General features: G+C 38.9%; 1 protein-coding gene across 1 annotated transcript; it reads left to right on the top strand.

The window, feature by feature from the left end:
- The first annotated feature begins 1,364 nt into the window (after positions 1-1,364).
- Positions 1,365-24,301, top strand: LOC148339719 (immunoglobulin-like and fibronectin type III domain-containing protein 1). The gene is made up of 25 exons (XM_088289236.1): positions 1,365-1,431; positions 10,218-10,266; positions 11,175-11,234; positions 12,415-12,537; positions 12,651-12,790; positions 12,868-12,967; positions 13,054-13,105; positions 13,708-13,861; positions 14,002-14,089; positions 14,973-15,245; positions 15,324-15,635; positions 16,909-16,977; positions 17,561-17,665; positions 18,010-18,134; positions 18,704-18,845; positions 18,929-19,225; positions 19,339-19,635; positions 20,762-20,941; positions 21,021-21,149; positions 21,229-21,528; positions 22,221-22,306; positions 22,396-22,588; positions 23,372-23,668; positions 23,805-24,131; positions 24,297-24,301. The coding sequence occupies exons 2-25, from the start codon at positions 10,230-10,232 to the stop codon at positions 24,299-24,301; spliced, it is 3,891 nt and encodes a 1,296-aa protein (XP_088145362.1). The 5' UTR covers positions 1,365-1,431; positions 10,218-10,229.
- The last annotated feature ends 267 nt before the right edge of the window (positions 24,302-24,568 follow it).

Below are 24,568 nucleotides of genomic sequence, written 5' to 3'. Positions count from 1 at the left end.
AAAGATTGCTTGCCGCAAAAGTCAACCCTGTATACAAACCTGCTTCTCCGATTGTGCTAACTGCTAAGCTAAAATGCCATCCGTCAACTCACCAATGCTCACTCTTCGCCAGGGTGGTTGTAACCTTCCCCAGATTATTGCTGACCTCAGTTGCTATATAATCAATACACATCATTATTGACTTAAAATCAATATTTGCAAGACTGAATTACCAGAGGATTAAACCATGACATTTTACAAACCACAGAGGACTCATCAAACGCTCAAAGCAAATTACGAAAGGCACTGAAACCTTTTGGCAAAACCTATGTAAGGACACTGTCCTAAATAAACGTTAATTAATCTGGAACACTTCATTAGCATGCTGATTGGTGACTCCTTCTTTAAAAATCCCAGTTACATGACAACAAGGACAGTGTACATCTTTAAATGACAATTAGTCAGTCCTTACAGTTTGTAGAATATATTCAACTTTTTATTGACATAAACTGCATTTTCAATTGCGAACGTGCCACGGCTGAACCTGGAAGATCCATTAAGATACAATTATAATAAATTATCACAAATTATACAGCATCAGCAGTATGTTTTTCATCTTTAGTCTCAGTTTCTAAATAATGACATGCTAATAACACGTGACCTTTTCTCTACTTTACAATGTTGATCTGCAGAACAGAACATACCTTTAACCTGAACAACTGCCCACTTCATAAATTGCTTTTCAATGTGAAGCAATCATGTTGCTTTTACAGATGTCGATAATGTGGTGTAATGAGTTTATATCCTGTATGACTGCCACCAAAACAATTTAGCATAATTTAAAGAAAGGTAGGCATAAAGCTCGACTGTGGCACAGGCCCCCACTGGAGTGGTCTACAACCATCCGAGGGCCACTTGGTCCCAAGTTTGCAAGTTTTATATATATATATATAGAGAGAGTGAGAGTGAGAGAGTGCGAGAGAGAGAGCGTGCGAGAGAGAGAGTGTGAGAGTGAGAGAGCGTGAGCGAGAGAGAGAGTGTGAGAGAGAGAGCATGAGAGAGAGAGAGAGAGAGCGAGAGAGACATAAAAAAAGACGTGAATTACTTAAAAAAAAAAATTCCCACAAGACTGACAGTGACAGTCAAGTTTGAAAATTGATAGATATTAATAGATATGCTAATTGTTATTACAATGTTATTTGATCAAATCCAAACTTAAACGTTTTGTTTTTTTATGAAGGGTTTCTTTCCTCATCATCGAGGAGCAGCAGCCCATTATCATCCCAGGATTATTTGTTGCCGGCTTTGCCTACTTAAGGCAGGTGTTGTAAAGAAGAGCTATGACTCCTAAAGGGAAAGACATATAGCGAGCAGGACTGCACACGACAAATGAGAAGCTCGGCCCACGCTTATTTACGACGGCTTAAAGGTGGCAGTTGGAGATGATAGAGGGTGAGTGCTTGATTAGAAAGTGATCCTGTTCTAGTGACCTGTGACAAGATCTGATGAGCAGAGGGAAGGTGACGATCGCATTGGCGAAACAGTTTCTTTCTTGACAAGCTACAGCAGCGAAAACAAAAAAGACTAAACAGGAGATGTTTATATCAATGTAAAATCACCTCCATGTCTGAATTTCAAATTCGAAGCACACCACACCATTAGAGGGGTCTCACTGCAGTCGTAGAAAGCATTTTTGTTTTTTGTGAAGTGGCCGGTTCAGTGTCATGGTCTCGCTGAAGTTTGTGATGTGAAATGATGGAGGAGATAGCAAAAGAGACAAGAACACCACACATCAGGACCAATACCACGGATGGTCTTCGCTGTTTAATTGCTAATTAAAATACTGAAAAAAAAAATTGACCGTTGAATTTCTCATTCCGGCAAGGGAATCGGACCGTTTTTAACTTTCAGTTGGTAGTGATAAAGTCATGACCTTGTTTAACTTTCGATATAGTTATCTCTTCTCAGTCAGTCCCCCAAGCTAAGCGAATGCCGGTGTCTCTTTACAAATTAATCAACTATTTAAACCGCTTCAGTTCATCATTTAAAATTCACAGCCACTACCGTTAATGAGTTCATGATAAATTAATATGCCCTAATAGTTTTCTGTATCTTAAGAAACCCCTCTGGCCTAAAGGATTAGCCTCTCCAACATAAATATCCAATGATGGGGGGGGGGGGGGGGGGGGGATACCGACCACTGCACAACAGGATCTATGATTTTATACTTTTAATGGGGATGTGTTTTACTAAAACAAGCATTTTGTTATTCAAAACAACAAATTATTGACATTTCCTTGGGAAAATGAATAAATATAAATATGTGAAAATTAAAAAAAAAAAAATGAAGTGCCTGTTTGGTTTGGTATGGTAAGAAGTGCAATGAAAACAAGTTTAAGTTCGTGTTGTGATGCGGGGTTTTCGGGGAGGAGTAAGGAGGATCCACATGCAGGGAAGCAATGCAGGCATGCTCTCCAGATAAATATTTGATTTCAACACGTAAAAAAGAAAACAGGGTTCTTTGGAATTAAAAAAAAAAATAAAATTCACAAAATATTGTCGTCAAGGGCAAATAAAAACATGGTAAACATAAAAAATGTACTTAACAATATAAGCATCTCAACAGTTTTCATTTTGAACATGCAAATCCATTTGACTCCCGTGAGCCAATGTTGGTGGCCGTAAACGCATCACAGATGTCACACACAACACATGGGACAAGCAACAGACGGAGCTAAAAAAAAAATAAAAAATCAATACAAATGGTGACTGCTGATGTTGACAGAATGTTGATTGTAATTTTAGATGTCACCCTATGAGCCTCAGAGACACAAAGACGAGACAGTAACAGAGATGATTCTGGAAGAGTAATCCTGTGGCCCATGTTATTCAAGCCCCCCCCCGCCCAGAAAAAAAAGTCACTGAAGCACTCAGCAAGCAATCAGAAAGTTTGACATTTGAGGGACACCATCTCTTTCATTTATTTTTTATCAAAAGTAATTGGTGATCTGGTAACTTGTTGTATTATTTTACTTCAAAATTCTACTGAACATCCACATTCCATCAGAATCTCTATTTTGCCATCTTAGTCAATCCTCTGCTTCATACCACGTGTCCATTGAAATTTCTGAGGGTGTAATAATGACAAGTCAATCCCTGTACTTCATCTTCCTTTTCCCTTTGATTACACGTTAAGTAAATAAATATCATTGAAATTGACTCTCAGTTCTATATTTTCATGCTCTGTGCAAGTCTGGGGCGTGGCGCTGTGTAAATCTGTGCATGGAAGGACGAGACTAAGTTCTAGTATGTTTGCAGGTCGGCGCAAGCCGATGTAGTGCGGTGCATTTTAAAAAGGGCGTTTAGCGCCGTTGTGGGTGTGCCAATCAAAGCGGCTCTTCTAATTCCCTTGAAATGCCTTGCGCAAACTCTTTGAAATGGGCACTTGGAGAATGCCTTTCACCAAAATTATACATGTTTATGTTTTAATTTGTGTTTTCATTTCCCACAAATTTTTATTTATTTATTTATTTGATTTATTAATTTTTTTTTAATTAATCCAATTTGAGATTACATCATGTGAAATGCGATTTGTTACAGCTTCCAGCTGTTGAGAAATGCGCTATATAAATAAACTTGTATTAAAGTGTATATTCATGAATGAAATACGATGTGTCTTAGGAGTGAGCACTAATTAACACTGTTGCCAAAAATTTCAGTAATTATTTAGCTTTTAAAGTTGTTCCGACTTAAATTACTGCATTAGCCGCCAATAATACAAGTTCTGTTTTTTTTACAGTGTTTCATTTCAGTGGGAAAAAAAGTTGATTTGAAATACAAGATTGCTCACAGAACAAATTAAAATCGTAAGTCAAGGCACCACCGCGTAGATTCCAGCACATGACATTCGGTGAACAACTCTCATTTGATTATTGTGGGACAACTAAAATTTGTTGTCATTTCTGGTCAACGGCAATCGGATTGAATTGCTTTGCTCTTATATTAGATAACACTGCCTGCCGCAGGGGCAAGGTTCCCACCAGGCGACGTCCAACTGCTAAGCTGCTATTAAGGAATGTCCATCTCACTACCCAGTCGGACCTTTTCCAATGATGACACAAAAATTGCCTCACCATATCATCATATAGTGCTTTTTTTTTCATATCCTGCAAAATGAAGGGGAAAAAAATCATTCGGTGATCTCAAAATAGCTTGCAATCTCATGAAAAAATATTATTACGAATAAATTTTCATCCAGTGGCATTATGGGTTCTTGCTGCAATTATGATTTGTCTTGCCCAGTTCCATATGCACTGTAACGTTACCCTTGCTCATGTAAAATGAACTTGGAAAGCAAAACTGCAAACAGAGAATTGCCCTTCACTTACAGTACATTCTTTTCTTGTGTTCTATCGAGAATTATAAAACTTGCAATGGGTTCTTCGAGTGTCAAAGGGTTTCAAATGCATGTTGCATGACACAGAGTTGATTGTCCTGCCAGACATAAATTGCAAATAAAGGAAATCTACTGCCATCAAGTGGAATTAAGAGGGAACGAGGCACAAACGAGCCACATAAAAAGCAAATATATTTAAAGATTTAAAATGGTGTATGTACCTTCGTTTTTAGAACTGGAGTTGAAACTGAGAGTTTGATTCGATTTTCAGCAGGCATCCTCCGAAGTCAGTCTGTGTGGGTCCAATTTGTGTTCCCAAACAACTCTTTATTTGATATACTCTGTCCGGATACTTTCCCGTTACAACCAGGATAAACTTTATCGGCACCTGGTGCCACATGGGCCTCTCGGTGGGGATGCATCACTGACCCTTGAGTACCCATGAACCTGTCACTGGTTCACGAGGCTCTGAACTTCCCACAGCATAGCGGAAACACTTAATCAAGTCCGTAAATTGGCAGGAACTCTGGCCCAGTTGTCGGTGGACTGCTACATACAGCATGTGCTTTGAGAAAATAATATGTCAAATATCCAAGCCACGGCTATATTTAGAAGATCATTTTAATGTCTATCGACAATGGACGAATACTAATGCTATATTAGTTGCAATTACGCCATTAAATCGAAGCATTTTGTTGTGAAGATGTACCTTGAATGATAGTCAGTAGTGATGGACAAATGAAGCTTCATGAAACACTTGATATTTTTATACACTTCGAAATGGCACTCTTGCTTTAAAGAAGCAGTGGAAATTGAATACGTTTCAATTTGCACTAATCTTTACCTTTCAAACAAATTTACCATCTAGAACAGTAAAAAAAAATTCTCAAGTGATTCACGAAGCTTCGTTTTCATTTTTTTTTTTTCTTTGTTGTCGTAATATTGCTCTTTTATGTTATACTGAATATAAAGTGGGGAGGCACGGTGGGTGACTGGTTAGCACTGCATCGAATTGTTCTCAATCTATAAATAATAGATCTAGTGGGCCACATTAAAGTCCAGTAACCATGTCTAGTTACTTTTTTAATCCGTTATTGACATCTCCAACATAATCGATGCGACTACTTTTTTTTTAATGTACGAGGCACTGTAGATCGATTAAATATAAAGATTATGAAATCACGTTTAAAAATGTAAATTCAATATATGTTATGGAAATGTTATTAATAGTATAATAGTATAAATCAACCAATTGGTGCTTGTTGGTCCAAAAAAAAAAAAGGAGGCGTGGAAATATATATAACCCAATTAAATATGTCATGAATATTCATTACAATTGGTTATTGACAAACAATTTGTATCTAGCTATATATTTTGTGATAAATAACATAAACATGTCAAATATGTAATAATCGGAAATTCCGTATACTCTTGGTGTGTTGAATTAGACATCAATAAAATAAATTGTACACACTTGAGGTAATTTACTTCCTTATAAAAGACAAGAACGAAGCAGTATTGTTGCACAAATTAAGCCATCTTTTTCAACAGGTAAAAAAAATAATAATAATAATAATAATTTTGGCTAACAAACAAATATTGTCCATCAGTCAAGTTGTCTCAGTCATGATCTGTCTATGATGCAAGTACAAAATAGGAAATAGTCTGATCAGTTATTTCTGATCGTTTTAATGGCCGGGATTTGAGATTTATTGCCGGTGTAGGCCAGCTAAGGCTATCTTTACTCCTTGTTTATGAGTAACTGACAAGGCCTCAGCTGATGCACTGATTCTCTCCACAGAGCAATCCACACAAGAGACAGGCAGGCCAGGCAGTCGAGTTAGCACCTCTGCGGCTCCTCTCCGTGGTTCCTCGTAACTGGAATGAAAGCTATGGAGCATGACATTTCATCAATATAAGGAGAGTGAGCCAAAGGGGTTTAATTCTTAATACGGCTGGTTTATTCGGGATCAAGCTCACTCAAGAGGCTATTTAGATGAATTAGAGGTATACCGCACGTGGAAGGACAAGGATGGCAGGACACGGGCATCATTGGGGACATGTATTTGCAGATTTCACTTCCATATTTCCATACACCACCGCCACTGAGTTCAAATCCGATGATGGTGAAGCACAATTTTCAAGATAATTAAATGCTCAATGAGAAAAGGAAAAAAAAATGTGGGTGGGGGTGGATAAGTTCAACAACATTTTATCGGTGAAAGGCGCCAAGAGAAGCAGCCAAGCTTTGTCACACAAATACGTGCAAATAAAAAAAATAAAAAAACATTTGGCTAGCCAGAATTTGGGTCCTCCCATTAAGTGTGACTATTTGGAGCCCAATTCACACTGCAATTTAGTTACTAGATGAGTTTAAGTTTTTTTTGGTTTTTTTTGCATGAATATGTTATGTACTAGCCATAATATTGTTTTTAAGAAATGAACTGAAAAATTAATAAATCTCAGAGGGCCACCATGTTGGGTTGATTTCACCCTCCGGAAGTGATGTCCCAACTTCACTGGCATTTTAAACAGCACATTTGAGTGAACTTTGTTTGTTTAAAAAAAAAAAAAAAAAAAAACTACAACTATGTCAGCAAAAACGTTCGTGTTCAGGTTTATTTTCACCCATTTAACTGCCATTGAAAAGTAATCCGCAGATTGCCGCGAGTCTACTGGGCTCTTGCTACTAGCAACTAGCTATTAGCCACTAACGCAAGAACATAATTTTGTAGAAAACCATTTTAAAAATGCTTTGAAAGACCTTAATCCTATTTATGGGGAAAGAGAATTTATACTTGGGGCTGACTTGACTTCTATTGGCAGTTTATTTTATCTGCATGCATCCATAACAGCTAAATACTGCTTCACCGTGTTTGCTTGGAACTCTGGTCACCATTAATTAACGCAAGTCTTTAGACCTCAGAGTCCGACTGGGTTTATATTCCATTCCCATTTCCTTAATGTATTCAGGACATAAACCACTCAGCAATTGGTAGACCAGTAGCAGAATTTAAAAATCTTTTCTACAGCTGACTGATAGCCAGCGTGATGTACAAATATATCTCCAATTGTCAGATGATTGGCAACAGTAGGTGTTTGCCAGCACTTGTATGCGCTTGTGTTTCACATATTAGTAGGCTATGCTATGCTAGCATTAGCCTGAGTCAAGATGATCAAAAAAAAAAAAAAAATCAATGGATATGTTCTGAGATTAATCATTGTGGTGATAAAGGAGAGGTGTACTGAGAGGCAGATAAGTGAATTGTCCCAAAAATTCTTGTGTAAATCACACTTGGATGGAAAAACAGATTCAGCAGTTGGCGGCCAACAGCCAGGGCCATGTTGCTAATGTGTCAGGAAAACAAACAAGTTTCCAAGGAGAGGACATATCACAAGAATTAAATATAGTTGCCTCCCATGAAGAAATTTGATCAGCAACTGAAAAAACAAAGTCTTTGAATGGGCCTTGACTGCGGCTATAATCTGCGCTTTGCATTTTACAGGCGCCGCGCACTGTATATACAGGACACACACGGAATTAGTATGTGGCGAATGTTACAGTCCGACTGGCACGTGACCTTGGGAACACAAATGCTTCCTTGTTCTTCATTTGATCTTTCCTTGCTGAAGTCACAAGAAGAGCTTCTGCTACATAAATGCCACAACCTTGATTATGTAAGACATTGTAATACAAGACAAGGGCGTTAGAGCTTTGTGCAGAATGTCTGATCTTCCTTTGCGAGGGGGGGGGGCCGATTGGGGCCCCCGACTGTGAATTGGTCTGAACATCATGCCACCTTGAAGTCGAATGAGGTGCAAGACATACAGCTGCATTCTATTACGAGTGACGCGCTCCACAAAAATAGCAAATATGTGCACTTGTGCCAAGTTACCTGACAGTCACACGCTAAGGTCATTATCAACATTGCTTTTTTTTTTTTTTTTTTAATAAACGAACAGACTGCAGTCACGTGCTGGAAATAATAAAAACATGATCACTGGTGTTCTCCTCCGTGATGGAACTTAGTACAAATATTTTCTCATCTCGACGTAAAGCAAATAAACCGCCCGTGTCAACAGGTTTGCGGCGAGAGATGAGCCAGCTGTCATCAGCAATTACAAACCGTACCACTAACTCGTCATTAGTAGCCTTGCCTTCTGCACCTAGCCCCCCCCCCGCCCCACTTACCTCATCCGACAACCCCCACATGGCCCCCGCCCCACTCGCCCTTAATAACAAGTCGCCCTGCTCCGAGCATCACCAAGCCCCAAACGGACGACGCTTCCCCCTGACAAACTCACTTGGCGCTGACTTGTAAAGTTGTTTTCCCAAAGGATTTAACATCCAGAAGAGCCCACGGGAAGACCATTTTAAACCCATTTCGGTGTCAGGCTCAGTGGGTGAGTGGAGGAACTGAGTGACTACGGGCAAATTTGGCCTGTTTTTTTTTTTTTTTTGGAGAGTTCGATTTTGATTGCTGGTTTAGAGTCAAATGTGATGTGATGGGAAGATTACTAAATCAGATCAATGGATCGTTATGTTATATTCTTTTCCGTTTTTGGATGCTGATGCATAGTTAGAACCACGGCAAGAATTTGATCATTTTTCCCTCTTTGCTGGTATTGTGATGTACATGAATAGTGCTTTAACAATAAAAAATGTTGTATCAGGTACTGGATGAATATCTTTTAAAGGTAATGCGACAAGATTAACAAAAAGTGGTCAGCGACATGCCATTATTAGTACTGTGAAAGCATCTGGTTGGAAGTATGTGACTTCTTGGAATGGAACTCTCCAAGTGACAATGGTGTGCACTCAGACTCGGTGTCACCTCAGGGTCATAGCTAACTATAGCTTGAAAATAGAGAGAAGATATTGCTTCTCAATGACTGCATTCTTCATTCCATTTTTTTTTTTACGTCTTTATTGTGACAGCCTTGCATTTTCATGTCAAGCCTTACATAAATGATCAGGTGATGTGATGGCTCTTGTTATGGTGTATATATTTTATAGGGACCAAATATATATATATATATGGTTGAGTTTTAACTAAATTATTACATGATATTCAAACCATGAAAGGAATTTGAATAGTTTTAAAAAAGTAAAATGTAAACACAACGTTTATGGGACCTGGAGCTTGAATTCATTCCAGAAAAATCAGCAGCCTTCACTGATAAAACCATAGGAAGTCACGCCGCCATAAACACAATAGACAATACCGGGGCCAATGTTTGTAATTGTGTTGAGTAACTGATAAAAAAAATTAAAAAAAAACAAAAAAAACACTTAAATCCATCAAAGATGCTCCTACCCATGATCTCCTCTCAAAATATGCTGAAGGGACTTATTGAGTTGAATATGAAGACCAAACTAGATTCCTGTAAAAGCCTGGCTGAGCTCCATCCAATATGGCCGCCATATAGACGTGGCAGCCATATTGGATGGGGAGTCAGACAGAAAATGACTTTAGCTTTCAGAGTCACTCTGTTTAAACGTTACCGGCTGTGGCCGCTGGAATTCAGCGCCCGATACATTTGTATCGCTCAAGGACCGGCAAATCTTTGTATTTATCAAGAACTGTGCACCGTTTCTCCTGCTTATCTAAAAACAGACAGAAAGATATATCTGGAAGTTGGTTTTTCATAATGTTTACTTTTTATTATTTGATTTTTCTAGGTGACTCAGCTGTCACAAGATAAAATAATGTATTTTAGTCTGCCAGTTTGGTGGGCTCCACAAATGGAAAAATATATTCAAAATACTAAATGAAAAAAAAAAAAAATGGTACATGACTGCATGACTGACTGATAATTCGGTGGTCATTTCTTTTGACAGTTTTTGGTCAAAATGTGGAAACGTCCAAAGGGCTCAGGACGCAAAGTCTGTAAGTATTGAAATTCTTTTCCCCTAGCTTGATTTTTTTTGTTTTGTTCATTGCTGTCGGGCGACTCTGACCGGGTGTCTGTGACGATCGATGTGCGCATGCTGCTGATTAAAGCGGATGAACACCAAATGCATCAATCATTTTCATTTTGTTTCGTTCTCACTTCAGCAACTGACATAGTGATGCACACTAATTCAAAAGAGCAGTGTTTATTTCATTTGGACAGTCGCACGGCGAATTTAAACACTTTCACCAACCTCAATCCTTTTCTTTATTGATGGCTTTCCATTTCAAATACGTGTGATTTTATTTTAACATAAGATACGATGTATCGATCGTGAAACAGGAAGCGACGCCATCCGTGTAATAGGATGAGCTCCAAAGTCCAAAAATGTATTTGTGAATCCGTAGATTAAATATGAAACTGAAGTCAAAGCCCAAATAACTCCCTCTCCATCCACATGACATTGAGGGCAGCATCTGTGCTCCAATTCATTTGAGTGATGCCTGAGCTGGCTGGCTTTTTCCCCAGCTCGGGCCAGCTGAGTGGAGTCGTCACTCTCAGGCTTGAACAATAAACTGAGCATGAGAAGAAAACATCCCAGGATTAAGGTTGCTTGCCTACTGCCCTTTGCTGTGACCCTCCCAGTGGCTCCGTTTGTTTAGGCCTCTCTGAGCTTTTCCATGTCATGCCTGACTGACTTCCATTTCCTATCTCTCCACTCATGTTGTATTTTACTGTCTTATTGTATAGATTTTCCTCCCACGCACAAAGTCATGCGAGAATTTACTTTTTTTGTTTTTGTTTTTTACATTTCTGTAATTATGAGGACGTGTGGTTTCAAATACTCTACTTTGTGATCTGTATTATAATATACGATTGTTTGACTGTTAATTTCATTCCCTAGGTTTCTCCCTCGTTCACCAGTACATTCAACAGTTCAATGAGAAAGCTGGCAACAAATCAGGTAAAATGACATGCTCGAGTATTGGATGTGTTTTTCTTGAAGACCATCGTCACATCTTTGAGTCGTTCATAAGAATAAATTGAGTGGCGGGCCGTGCATTTCACACGTCGGCCTTCAGTGAAGTCCGACTTAAAATGAATCCCCCTCATAATACCATCGTTTATGACACCACGGCTGGACAAATAATATACAGAAACACGCTGACACACTACTGAGTGAGTGTTGGACGACTTAGCTTCTCTTGAAAGGTCAGTCTTGAAAATGGCCTCGCAAGTGTATCTGCAATTAAATCCACACTTTTCCCTCCTTCGGACGTTGTGGTTTAAAAAGATATAGTTTACATTTTCGAACCGTCGCCAGTTACGACTTCCGGGTGTGTTGATTCCGCCGGCCCCTCACGCGTGAGTACCCAATCACAAGACGCGTCCATCACCTGAAGCGTAACGCCAGGGAGAAGTCTCATTGCAACCAACTCGTGATCTGATTGGCTATCGCAACTGTCTATCAACTCTGAAACCTCATTGACTTTGCCAGGACAGATGCCAGCACAATTGTATCTGAAGGCCTCCGATGAATGAGTGTGCGCTACTGATATTGTAAAATCTGCCTGGCAACACAAGCTAGCTGAATTCTGATTGGGTAAAAATGCTCACTAAAAATACAACACTAGGATCTAATAAGACATCAATGTGAAGAATATGATCAGGATTTCTTGATTATTTTAGGCCAGCAGAGACGGTCTTGAAGGCCTTGACCGCCCGCCACGGAATAAATTCAGACTTCAGACCAAAAACGAGAGCCAAATTTATTGTTTCAAATGATTTACATTTACATATTTGTTCATTATTTATATTTATGTTAATTATATCAGCTGTTTTCCATGTAAGTTCATTTTGACAAGCATGCTTTCCTTTCCAGCATTCGGCCACATGTTCTCCTAAACTAAATATAGAGCGCAACTGATTTAATCTCGGGCCAACTTTTAACACTTACACACCCAATCAACATTGAAACTGAAACCAGCAGTAAACTCACTTGAAATAAAACGCACATTTAATTTAGCTGATCAACAGCATGAGGTAAAATCGCACCGCTATGGAGCTGTGATGCAAATGTTATTGTTTTTTTTTATGACTATGTTTTGTTTTTCACTCAATCGTTGACTGCTGTCTTTGTTCAGCTGGGATCCGGAGAAGATCTAAAATTCCCGGGGTGCTCATCACACAAAATACAGTAACCATACCAGAGGGGAAAAGCGTCCCAGATTTCCAATGTAAAGTGAACCCAGTAAATGTCCAAGAAGGTGAGTTTCAGCAAAATTGTTTTCCACAGTAGCTGCCCAAAGATTAACTGTGGGTGCAGCTTGCTAGCATGACAAAGGAACACAAAAAGTCTAAATTACGACTTGTCCTTTAGGGAAATTGGCTATTTTCAAGGCTTTGGTAAAAGGAGAGCCCAAACCTGAAGTGACATGGAAGCGAGTAAGAGGCAGTATGTCAGACAAGAAGAAATATCAGACGAGATATGATGACTCAACAGGAGAGTTCATATTGGAGGTGACTATGTCATAAAATTAAAAATGACACCACCATTTTTTTTTTATTTTGCCATGTAACATTTTGTCTTGCTCTAGATTCGAGCAGTAACGAGCGGCGACGCAGACACATACAAATGCATTGCAGTGAATGAATATGGAAAAGCTATTTGCTCCACAGTCCTAAATTTGACAGACGGTGAGTTATATTACTTTCTAAACACATTTGTCTTTTTGGGATTTGCTGTTTCTGATTCCCTCCTTTAATGTATTTTTTGCTTATAGCATTAACCGATCCATCGGATTTTAGAAAATTGCTGAGAAAGACGAACACAAAGTAAGTCAGCATGAATGGTTTGTCAGAAATGTTCCTGGACTGGAGTCACAAATTTTGAGGACGCCCCCCCCACCCCCCCTTAACTCATTCAATCCATAAGACATACATATATGTTTTCAAAAATGTAGTCCCTGCCTCCCAAAGACGTATTTATACGTCTTAGCCTTTTTTTTTTTTTTTTGCGTCATAACTCCGTGTTTTTATAGCATTAGAACACAGTATTCTGTTGGCCTCGCAAAATCAGTCAAAATCCAGAAAAACGCGGGAATTGAGGCGTTTCCTCTCGTGAAAAATTCTGGCATTAAATGAGTTAAGGTTTGGAACGAGTAAAAAAAAAATTAAAAATCAACAGCCAGTTGTCATGCAAAGCACCCATCCGATGTCCCGTCACAATTTTCTGACTTCTTCTCGCGCACTGAACATACCGAATATTGCAGGATCTTGTCTGGCCGAAATTGAAGGCGTAAAGCTTATAGCTTCAGTTTGTGATCGATCTTATGTGACACCAGTCCTGGAACTTTTCTGACTCATCTTGTATGCTATGTGGAATCTTGAGTGGCACTAAAGTGTCAGTGGTTTAAAAAATATCTCATTTACTTCAGTATTTATGAGGAAAACCAGACAGAGAAAAACAAAGAAAGAGATGAGCGATACCGGAGCTCGCTTCAGAGGGACTATGAGGGACTAGGGACAAAAGACATGAACTTGATGCACATGACAATGGAAGAGAAGAGGCAGCAAGCGTTGAAGTATCAGGTATGAAATCGGACAAATTGCATATAAACTGACCTCTAGCCAGCCACGATGCCAACCCTGCTTCTGCAACAATGCTGTGAGTTAGTTAATGGGACCTATTTTATTCAGTTGAGTGTGTGGATTATTTTTACCTCTAACAGAATGGAATGAGTCCTCCTGATGAAGACTTCGTGAGAAAAAATGGACTTGTAGGTGTAAGATGTGCAAAGGATGCTGAAAACTTCACAAGTATGTGAACAGTTCATGCGAAAAGATTGAGTGAATATTGTTATATTAGGAGTGGTTAGTGATGACATCATCATTTGTAAATAAGTCCGTATTTTACAACAATTACTTCAGTGATTTTCAATTTTCCATATTTAGCAAAAGTTTGTTCGCACATATCCTGGGCATTATTTGGACAGTGTGTCTGGACAGTGGAGAAAATGCACAAACATAAAGTGATTCGGATTAATTTCATAAAATGCATGAAAATGTGCAAACTTTTCGACGATTGTTTCCCAAAGTAATAGCACTTTGCACGTCTCTTGTATTGATTGAACACAAATAAAATCAGTTTGTTTTTTGGAGGGTTACAGAAATCTGATATTTTTTACTGTTGAAAGATTATTTCAAGTTAAACAAGGTCTTGAAACGATTAATCGAGTATCAAAATAGCTATTCATCAATTTAATAATCAATTAGTTGATGATTATTCAATTAATTGTTGGCACTTCTCAGCCAAACCAAAACATGATCATCAGCGCTCTCACCCAAAATATTAATTTTGAAATCTTTATATACTCTAATTACAAAAATCAAATGCTAAATTTAGTTTGACATGTGGTCCTCATGTGGAACAAAAACTATGTTGATTTGATTTTTTAAGGGCATGTCAAGGAATAGTGATGAGCCTTATATTCCTGCAAAAAAAAAAGAATAATTTTATTTATAAAATTAATTAAATGTATTTATTATTTATTTATTTATTTAAAATATTAATTAAATTTATTTAATTTTATTCCACATACTGGCGAGATCTATGTGCAGCACACTTTGCGTACTTTCTTGAGTATTGCATTCCTGGTAGCTTTGTTGCACTGCCTCATAATATTCTGCCGTATATTTTCAGTTCCCCAACTGGACTTCGTCGTCAAACTTCAAGAGGCAATCACTGAAGAAAAAGACACTGCGCTGTTTGAATGCGTCCTGACCCACCCACAGCCGAAAATCACGTGGATGAACAACGGCAATGTGCTGGAAGATGGTGAAAAATATCAAATCAGCGTGTCCGACCACAACATGATCCACAGGTTGCTGATCCAAGACTGCTCGGACCAAGACAAAGGTGTCTACTCCGCTGTGGCTGGAACGGCCTCATGCAACGCTGCATTAGACGTAGAAGGTAACGACTTCAATTCCATTCAATACTGTCAGTATCTGAATGAACCGTGATTGTTCTTATTGCTAATTGTGCCTCAAGCTGACCTCGCGGCAGCTGGCAAGAAGAAAACTGGAGGTGCAGGGATAGACCTCGAGGAAGTGGTCAAACGGCAGCTAATGAAAAACCAAGAGGAAATGGAGAAGATTCTGGAAGCCGTCAAAGCAAAACATGACGCCGGGGAACTGACAGAACAGAAGACATTATCCACTTACACCAAAGACGGAGAAATCATTTCCCTGACTGGACCTGTCAAATATAGTGGAAGTGACCTGCTTGATGCAAATATCGACAGCAATCTTCTCAATTCAATGCTCAGTGCACTCTCACCATCTGCACAGCAGGTGATAGGTGGTAAGTAGAATTTTCAGTTTGCGCACCTCTAAAAAGAATGACCAAAATCATTTTATTTCAATTTAAAAAAAAAAAAAAAAAAAAAATGAACGGGATACTGAATGAAGCAAAGGTTGAAATGATTAAAGCTATAGTGTTGTTTTAGATTTAGTTTTAGTTTTAATGAGCGAGAAAATAAGCACAATTCTTTCCCGGGTTGCCATTTTAAACTGTACAAAGTGTCTTTTAACCATTATATTCATCTTGTGAGAATCTTTATTTTACTTTTACAAAACTGTATCGATATGCGCTGCGTTCAATGTAAAACGTCCAAAAAACAGGATGTTAGAAAATAAAAGCTGCGAGATGGTAACAAATTAATTCATTCATTCATTAATTCATTAAGGTTATAGCAACTGAGGATGTGATGTGATAAGATAATTTCTCAAATTCCTTCAATTGATTACACAGCAAAGACAAGATATTGAATGTTCAAATTGATCAACCTTTTTTTTTTTTTTTTTTTACTTTTTTTTAAGTTGATGACTGCACAACATTCAAAAAAAGCTGAGACGGGTGAACTGTGCCACATATTTTCCAGAGACTGTAATTTTTCATGGGCTGCTCGCAGGCCAGTATAGTACTCACATTCCGTTTTTCTCATTGTTCTGACACATGCCGAATGTGGCTTAGTATTTTCTTCCGGAAAAAAGCAGGGACATCCCTGCTAAAGTCATCGCTTGGATTGCAGCAAATGTTGCTCCAAAACGTGTATTTATCTTTCAGCATTAATGGTGCCCTCACAAATGTGCAAGTAACGCACACGTTTGACTGAGACAATTAGTTGGCATTATGAAGCAATATCATGGCAGTCTAATGCTAATAATCGCGTGCTGCACATGTGGTTTTGAAACTGAAAAATCGGAGGCGAACGATGATGCAGGAAAAAAGCTGGAAGATGGAACAGAGCATGCAGTACAAGGTAATGTTTCGTAGAGAACAGTCAAATCTTTTACAACCAGTACCAGCTGATGTTCAATGAAATACTGTTATTGCAAGTTACTGTAACTTTATGCGCAGTTTGAACATTAGAGCTGCTCTAAAATATGAGACTAAAAAAATGAAAAATAAAACAACAAAAATTCAAGCCAAACTACCACCACAAATAATAATACCACACTTTGACAATCACGAGGATAGAAAATGTGACCGCCGTTAGTATCCTCATTGACCGCAATTTGTCTTGAGGACTGTCATTCCGTTTGTAATGATGTTTTTGTTTTTGTCTGTGCAGAGGACGGCGAGACATGTGAAGATGAGTTAAATGAAATTAATTCCAAGCTCACTTTGAAAAAGAAAAAATGTAAGTTTGGTTGTATGAGCAAATGCATATGAGTCAAGTTTTAGAAGCAATTTTTATCCTTTCGTTATAGTGAGCGTAGCGCTTGTATGGTAATATTGTCAAACCCTCAGACAGTAAAGAAAGTTAGCCTGACACTTCTTTCGCAATTTTTAGACCAGGGGTGGGCAAACTTTTTGATTGACAGAGGGGCCGGACCAGGAGCAGATGGATGGAGTGTTTTGGTCACCTCACCTCATCGGAGAAAAAAAATATATATATTATTTTAAATGAAAGTGAACAAAAACATTACAACAGTGTATATGTCTTTGAAAAAAAAACACAGTAATTGGAAAATAAAACATTAACAAGGTTTATTATTTTAATTTTTTTTCAAGTTTGGCGGGCCGTATTAAAACGTCTGACGGGCCGCTTGTGGCCCGCGAGCCATAGTTTGCCCACACCTGGTTTAGCCAAATGTTAACAAAGTCATTTGGCTTCAATGCTCAATTGTTAATTAAGATGTTTAATTTTCTGTTGATGACTGAAATATACTTTTCAATTAACCCTTCAGTAGAATTCAATATATTGTGTTTTGTCTTTATAGACGAAAACTTATTTAACGAAGACAGCGAGGCTGAAGAAGTGATCGGCCTTGCTACACAACCGAGACGTAAAAGAATTGGCCCGCTAATAGAAGACACAGTCATGGGTAAATATTTAAATGAGCATTCAACGAGAAAAGCACCGAAATGCGTCGCTTGATGCATTTGAGCATTTAATTCAGTATGCACATTCATCAATTTAGTTTCAACAAAATGCATAGTAATGAATTGCAATTATCTTATTGTTCGTAAACGCTCTTTCAAATAGTCGTCTGTTTAATTATTGAAGACTGTCATGTGTTACAATGCCTGTGAATTGCTTGCACAACAACTACAAAAATGGATATTTCCCAGTCACGTGTTAAATAATGACCACACCCATCGTTCCACGTGCCTTTTTCATATTATGTCCCAGTTTCCTTCTCTAAATGTTCATTTCCACATGTATTAGATCCAGGAGTTCAGTTCATCTGGGGATTTTCGGACATCAATGCCATCATCGGTGAGAACGCAGAGCTAACTTGTAAACTCAGCAAGGAAGACTGCGAGGGAGTCTGGTTCCGAGATGGCGAACAGGTCAGACAAATGTTTTATGCTAAGCATTGTCTAGATCCAGCATTTTGTCTCTGTCATTCCCAATGTGGTACTAGTTCCACTAGTTCTACTTTGCAAAAGAATCACCACTAAAGAACAGTTTGGTTGTATTTAATAGTGATGGGAAAATGAAGCTTCATGAACCACTTGTGATATTTTTTACTCCTCTAGATGGTGCTGTTGGTTTAAAGGTAAACAGTTAGTGCAATTGAAATGTGTTAAATTTCCACTGCATGTTTAAACCAAGAGTACCACCTAGAGGTGACAAAAAATATCACAAGTAGTACTTCATGAAGATTCATTTGTGCATCACTACTGCCTTGACGAAAGGCAACGCACATGTTCCAATTCTTAGTTGAACAACGCATGGGTTCAAACTAAAAATGATAGTGTCTAATCTTTGTATCAGATCTAAATGTTATGTACACGTGAATATGGGTGGGGCCTCATGTAATCTGAGTGAAGAGATTTTGATTTTGTACTCCAGCTCTAGCGGCTAGAGGCGACAATTGCACTCCAAAATGTTGTCTTAATGTCACCTTTCCTTTCAGATCATCCCTGATGACACATTTATAATATCAAAAGATGGTGCGATTCATAAATTGCTCATCATGAAATGCCAGGAGGCACACTCTGGGAAATATCGCTTTGAGGCGGACAATCGTAAGACAGAGGCGGTGGTCATCGTCAAAGGTTTAAAAACTCCTCAACACAACAATCAAGTTTGCTAACAATCCAGCAGAACACTTTCATGAGTTCCAATTTTCCCTGTTCAGATCCGCCCAGGTTTGACCCAGAAGACCTCAGTGCGTTCACAGAGCCTTTGAGAATTAAAGTAGGGCATAACGCAGTCTTTAAACTAAATTTCCTTGGATTTGAGCCCATTAAGATCCAGTGGTACAGAGAGGGAGAGGAGCTCCATGATGACGCCAGCAGCACCAGGATTGATAAATCGACCAATCACAGCCGCCTGCTCCTGTGCAGGTGCCAGAGGAGGGACTCGGGAGAGATCAAGATCAAGCTCAAAAATGAGCATGGCACCACTGAGGCAATAACACAGCTCATTGTGCTTGGTGAGCCAATGATTCAGTCAAACACATTACGGTACACACCAAGATCGATTTTTCTATACATCCTCACACGCTGAAGAAATACTTGAAAGAACTTGCCTCTATGTTTGTTTCAGACAAACCCACGACCCCACTGGGTCCTGCGGAGATAATGCTTAGCTCAGCTACATGCATTGAATTTAAGTGGCGGGCTCCAAAGGATGACGGTGGCTCACCTGTGATGAATTACATCATGGAGCGACAGCAGATTGGGAGAAATACTTGGAAGAAAATCGGGGAGATTCCGGGGGTCCCGTTCTACCGTGACACAGATGTGGATCGTGGACGCAAGTACTGCTACAGAATCCGAGCTTTGACCTCAGAGGGTGTGAGCGAAGTGATGGAGACTGATGACCTGCAAGCGGGCATACTGGGTAAAACGTCTTATGATGACAAGCTTTCTTGCCTACAAATTTGCTGTGAATTTACTGTACATAAATAAATAAGAAATAATAAGTCATGAAAAGTCAGTCAGATGCGGGTTAAAAAAAAAAAATCAAGTAAAAAAATTATTGCCTTGAGGGTGTCATTACTCTGGGGGGGGGCAAATAGGGCCATGCACGTCTTAACCAAATGTTGGACAAAAACAGACAGAATACACGTATTTCTGCAAAATATGTGCTCTTAAACATTTCATTTTTGATAATATATTTTTGCAATAAATGTATAAAAGATTCACAATCTTAACCAAACAACCAAGGGGGTTGAAGTAAACAACAACAGCAGTACAGGGCTCGCTCTACATAAAAAATACCATTCAAGGATGCCACAAAATTGCTGGCAAAAAAAGATTTTTATTTTTTCCCCCATTTATGTTCATCAGTATTTTTAAGACTATTTTTTTTGGGGGGGGGGGGGCAAAAAGAAACAAACTTTTTATTTTTAATTTGTATTAATCAAGGGGCCACTGTACATCTCTGATCTAGATTGTCTTCATAGTAGGCCCCTAAACTAAATAAATAAAAACTAGTGGAATATTGTAAAAATCAAAGGAAGACATGCTAATGCTATGCATGCTAGCCAATTTATCAAATTGCAGAGCTCACTAACGACAGTAATACAACTACTTGAGATCGTTTGACAACACTATTTCCAAAAGATGGTTACAGTTTAAAAATAATTAATAAAAAGAAAAGAGGAAAATGTTGACACGTGATAAATGGAGAATACAGAATGATGAATTGTTGATGATGAAATGAAAAGTTTGACAGCGTAGCAGCAGTGCTGCAGCACCCCCTGCTGCCAAATAAGGTCATTACAAGAAGCATTACTTTTTTTTTCTATTTTTTAATGACCGATGCACTGAGGGACCGTCTATATATCTCTAATGAGCGTGATTAGAGAGCCGCTTATGTGAGAATGTGACCTATTTGGCAAGTCACAAGAATTTAAGTGTATTTAAATGCATGGAAAAATGGATTACCACAAATATACACAAAAATGTTAAATATTTTGTGCTCTTAACATAATTATCTTTTTTTTTTTCACTAAATACTTTAGCCTTCCCTAGTGCACCCGCACCTCCAAAAGTGGTCAGTGCCTTCGATGACTGCATCAACCTTTCTTGGACCGCACCAAGTAATACGGGAGGCTCACAAATTCTTGGCTACGTTGTGGAAAAACGCAAAAAAGGAAGTAATCTCTGGACAGGAGTTAATGCTTCAACTGAACCAATAAAAGGTTTGTTTTCGTGTTTCATTTTTTTTAAATGGAAAATGTTTTGTAAATCTTACCATAACCACGTTTTTTCTATTTCCAGAGAAGAAATGTGCAGTGAAGGATGTTGTGGCAGGTATAGAATATGAATTCAGAGTTTTGGCTGTGAACCTTTCGGGACCTGGGGAATTTAGCAACCCATGTGACTTTGTCTTCGCACGTGATCCAAAGAGTAAGTGTGGTAGTTGAAATAATCCTCGCAGCTCTTTCTTTCGTTTGAACAAAAAGTACACGTTTCTTGTGATGCCCAGAGCCCCCCGGGAAAGTTATCGGCTTGAAAGTGACAGAAACGTCTTACAACCACTTTGTCTTGACCTGGACCAAACCTATCGACAAACCCGATGTAGAGGATGAAGCTAAAGGATATTTTGTCGAGATAAGGAATGCGCAGTGCTTGGAATGGTCGCGAAGCTTCACCATCACCACCACCTACACTGTAAAAGGTCTGAGGGCAATGGAAATGTACTGGGTCAGAGTCATCGCGACCAATAATGGAGGAGAGGGCCAAACTGAGGAGCTACCCAACTATGTCCTTGCAATGCCGCCCCTTGGTATTCTTCTTCACTCAAACTCAATTTTTTCCCATGTTGGTCCGTATGATTAATGTCCTCATTTATATTTCATTAAGTGGTTGCATGAAGTAAAAGCATCTGGATCCAAATAAATCGATTAAGTAGAGTGGTCTACTTATAAAATGTATCTGGAGCCAGATGATTTTATTTTGTGCAACCACTTGACAAAATGAAATAAGTAAATTCAGCACACCATTGTTTTATGTCTTCACAATGGACAAATGAAGCTTGATGAAGAACTTGTGATCATTTTGGACTCTTCTAGATAAACTCTTGGTTTAAGATGCAGTGGAAATGTAAAACATTTCCATTGCACTAGCCTTTATTCCGAGCACAATCCCGAGGAGTAAAAAATATCACAAGTGCTTCATGAAGCTTCATTTTCCTATCACTGCAATGTTCACTTCAAGACAGATCACAATGAAAAAAAAAATTCCAACAATTTTTGTATAATTACTAGAGATTTCTAAGCCAAAATTTCCAGAGATTTCCATGGACGTTATCCTTGTTACTATTTTAGCCAGAGTTGAGTAAACTATTAAATGTTTGTATTTCTTCACAATTATTGTAAAATTCAATTTACAAGAGTGATTGTCATTGTTAGTCATTTAAACCTTGCTTCAATGCGCAAGCCATTTTGTTTTGTTGTTTTGTTGTTTTTGTTTTTTTAGTGAGACCAAAGTTCACAAATAAAAAGGTGAAAACATTCATGGTGGTGAGGGCAGGAAACACCGTCAGAGTGACCATCAGCTTTGAGGTGAGATTGAATCTGAATTTGAATAATCCAAGTCAACACATTATTCTGGGATGCCATTCCTATGATATAACTAATGCCGCTTTCAAAAGGCATCTCCACCTCCGGACATCATGTGGCTCAAGGACAACGGGCCTGTGCCAAAGCGAGTGACAGTTAGTAACTCAGACGGGGCTTCGCAGATGTTGATCCCGTCGTCAGAGCGCTCGGATTCTGGCATCTACTCCATTTTGGTGAAAAACTTGGCAGGGCAAGAGACATTCAGCACAGAAGTTAGGGTCACAGGTAATAATTATCCTAATGTAAGGCAGCATGTACACTCGTGATAGACCGATTATTGGCCGGGCTTATTATCCTTTTTTTTTTTTTAACTATCAAGGCCGATAAATTCAAAGCTGGTTCATTTTGAATCGCTGCAGCACACAATATATTTCTTTCTCTTTGATGTGCTGGTGACCCTGCCTGCAGAAGCAGATTGACCCGCCCACAACACCATCTGATTGGTTCCTTGTGCAATGGGTAGCATCCAATCGGCAGGAAGCTACCTGTTTGCTTTTTCCTCCTCGAGGCACGCGCACTACAGGAGGCAACAGGCAATCTTTTTTAATTTTTTATATTTTAATGTCAGTCTACTACAACTCACAACTAAAAGAAAACTACTTGCCATTGTAAACTTTAAAGAGATGTTTGTTTTCATTGAACTTTAAGAAATTCAGATGAGCCTGAGAGCACCTTGCACTTTTTGTTATACTTTTATCACTAATTTGTCGATTTTCTAAGATCTAAAAAAGCTTTAACATATAGTAAATCTCTAATGTTGTTGAATGAAAATCTGCTTTAAAGCAATTAAAGGAAATCAAATTTTAGAGTTGCTGTTTTTCAAAATTTTGACACCATTTTGCCCCTTTTTTCAACAAATGAATATCGACTTCAAATATCGGTTATCGGCCTCCATGACTACTAATAATCGGTATCGGCCCTTGGAAAAAGCTAATTGGTCTATCACAAACGTACACTACTCTTCTCATAAACTTCACTTTAATTTTATATGTCTAAACATGGTTGCAGATGATCCAAAGCCTCCTGGACCAGTGGAATTAGAGGAAAACGTGCCCGGAACATTGCAAGTGACTTGGCGACCTTCTCCTGATGAGAAGCTCGATGACCGGCTGCATTACACAATTTTCAAACTGGACTCGACCAAACACACTTGGGTCACAGTGGCCGACAGACTCTTCAATCACAAGTTCACCGTTTGCAATATCATGCACGGGAGGGAATACCATTTTCGGGTCTATGCCAAGAACGACATGGGGGTGTCCGCACCCTCTGAGTCACCCACCTGGGCGGTGGGGAAAAAGAAAGGTTTGTGAGTCAAACAATCAGCAGCAACGCCACTGGTGCTCCATGTCGGGACATTCCTCTCCTAATTTCAAATTGCCACAGCACAAACATCATCTCATAGCTTGACATGACTTTGGTCTTCATTCATCTTTTGCAGAAAAGCTTTCGCTGATCTTACCGCACCGAGAAGAACGCGACCTGCGATGTGCTCCGGACTTCATCGTACCATTGAAGCTGCATGCGGCACCAAAAGGCTACGAATGCTACATGAGCTGCGCGGTGACAGGGAACCCTAAACCTCGAATCACGTGGTACCTAAACCACGTCAACCTGAACACAAACACCAATTATTACATCTCAAACACTTGTGGAGTTTGCTCCATGTTGATCCTCAGCGTTGGGCCTAAAGATGTGGGGAAGTACACTGTCACAGCAGAGAACGCCCTGGGCCGATCCGAATGTTCCACCATGCTCAGTGTCAGAGGTGAGACGTTAGATTTTAACGGGACTGATGGAAGTGTGACTTTTTAATTGAATATCCATCCATTAATGATCTAAGCCATAACAAACGCATAAAGTATGACATGTCTCCTGTCATGCAAAAACATTTTTTAATGATTCTAATTGTTTTTGTCTCTCTCCCATACAGAATGAAGAAAACAACCAGGATTTTATTTTTTTTTTTTTAGATCTCTCGGATGCTTTTGTTGTTGTGGTTGTGCTGCCCCATCAGTTGCGTGACCTAACTTCTTGGTTTGTTAAAAAAAAAAAAATGCAATCAATGTTTTATTCGTCAAGATTTTGTGTTGGAATTTTTTGATTTTGTGGCAATTGTGCCTATGTCCTTGTCTTCTTTCGAATAGAATATGAGCCATCTTTAATACAAGCCGTTTTGCCATTTGCGTCCCTAATCGATAAATA

The sequence above is a fragment of the Idiotropiscis lumnitzeri genome, chromosome 3 (assembly GCF_059441095.1).
Source record: "Idiotropiscis lumnitzeri isolate Australia: NSW breed Sydney's pygmy pipehorse chromosome 3, RoL_Ilum_1.0, whole genome shotgun sequence".
NCBI classification, from domain to species: domain Eukaryota; kingdom Metazoa; phylum Chordata; class Actinopteri; order Syngnathiformes; family Syngnathidae; genus Idiotropiscis; species Idiotropiscis lumnitzeri.
This window is presented reverse-complemented; position numbering and strand designations above follow the sequence as displayed.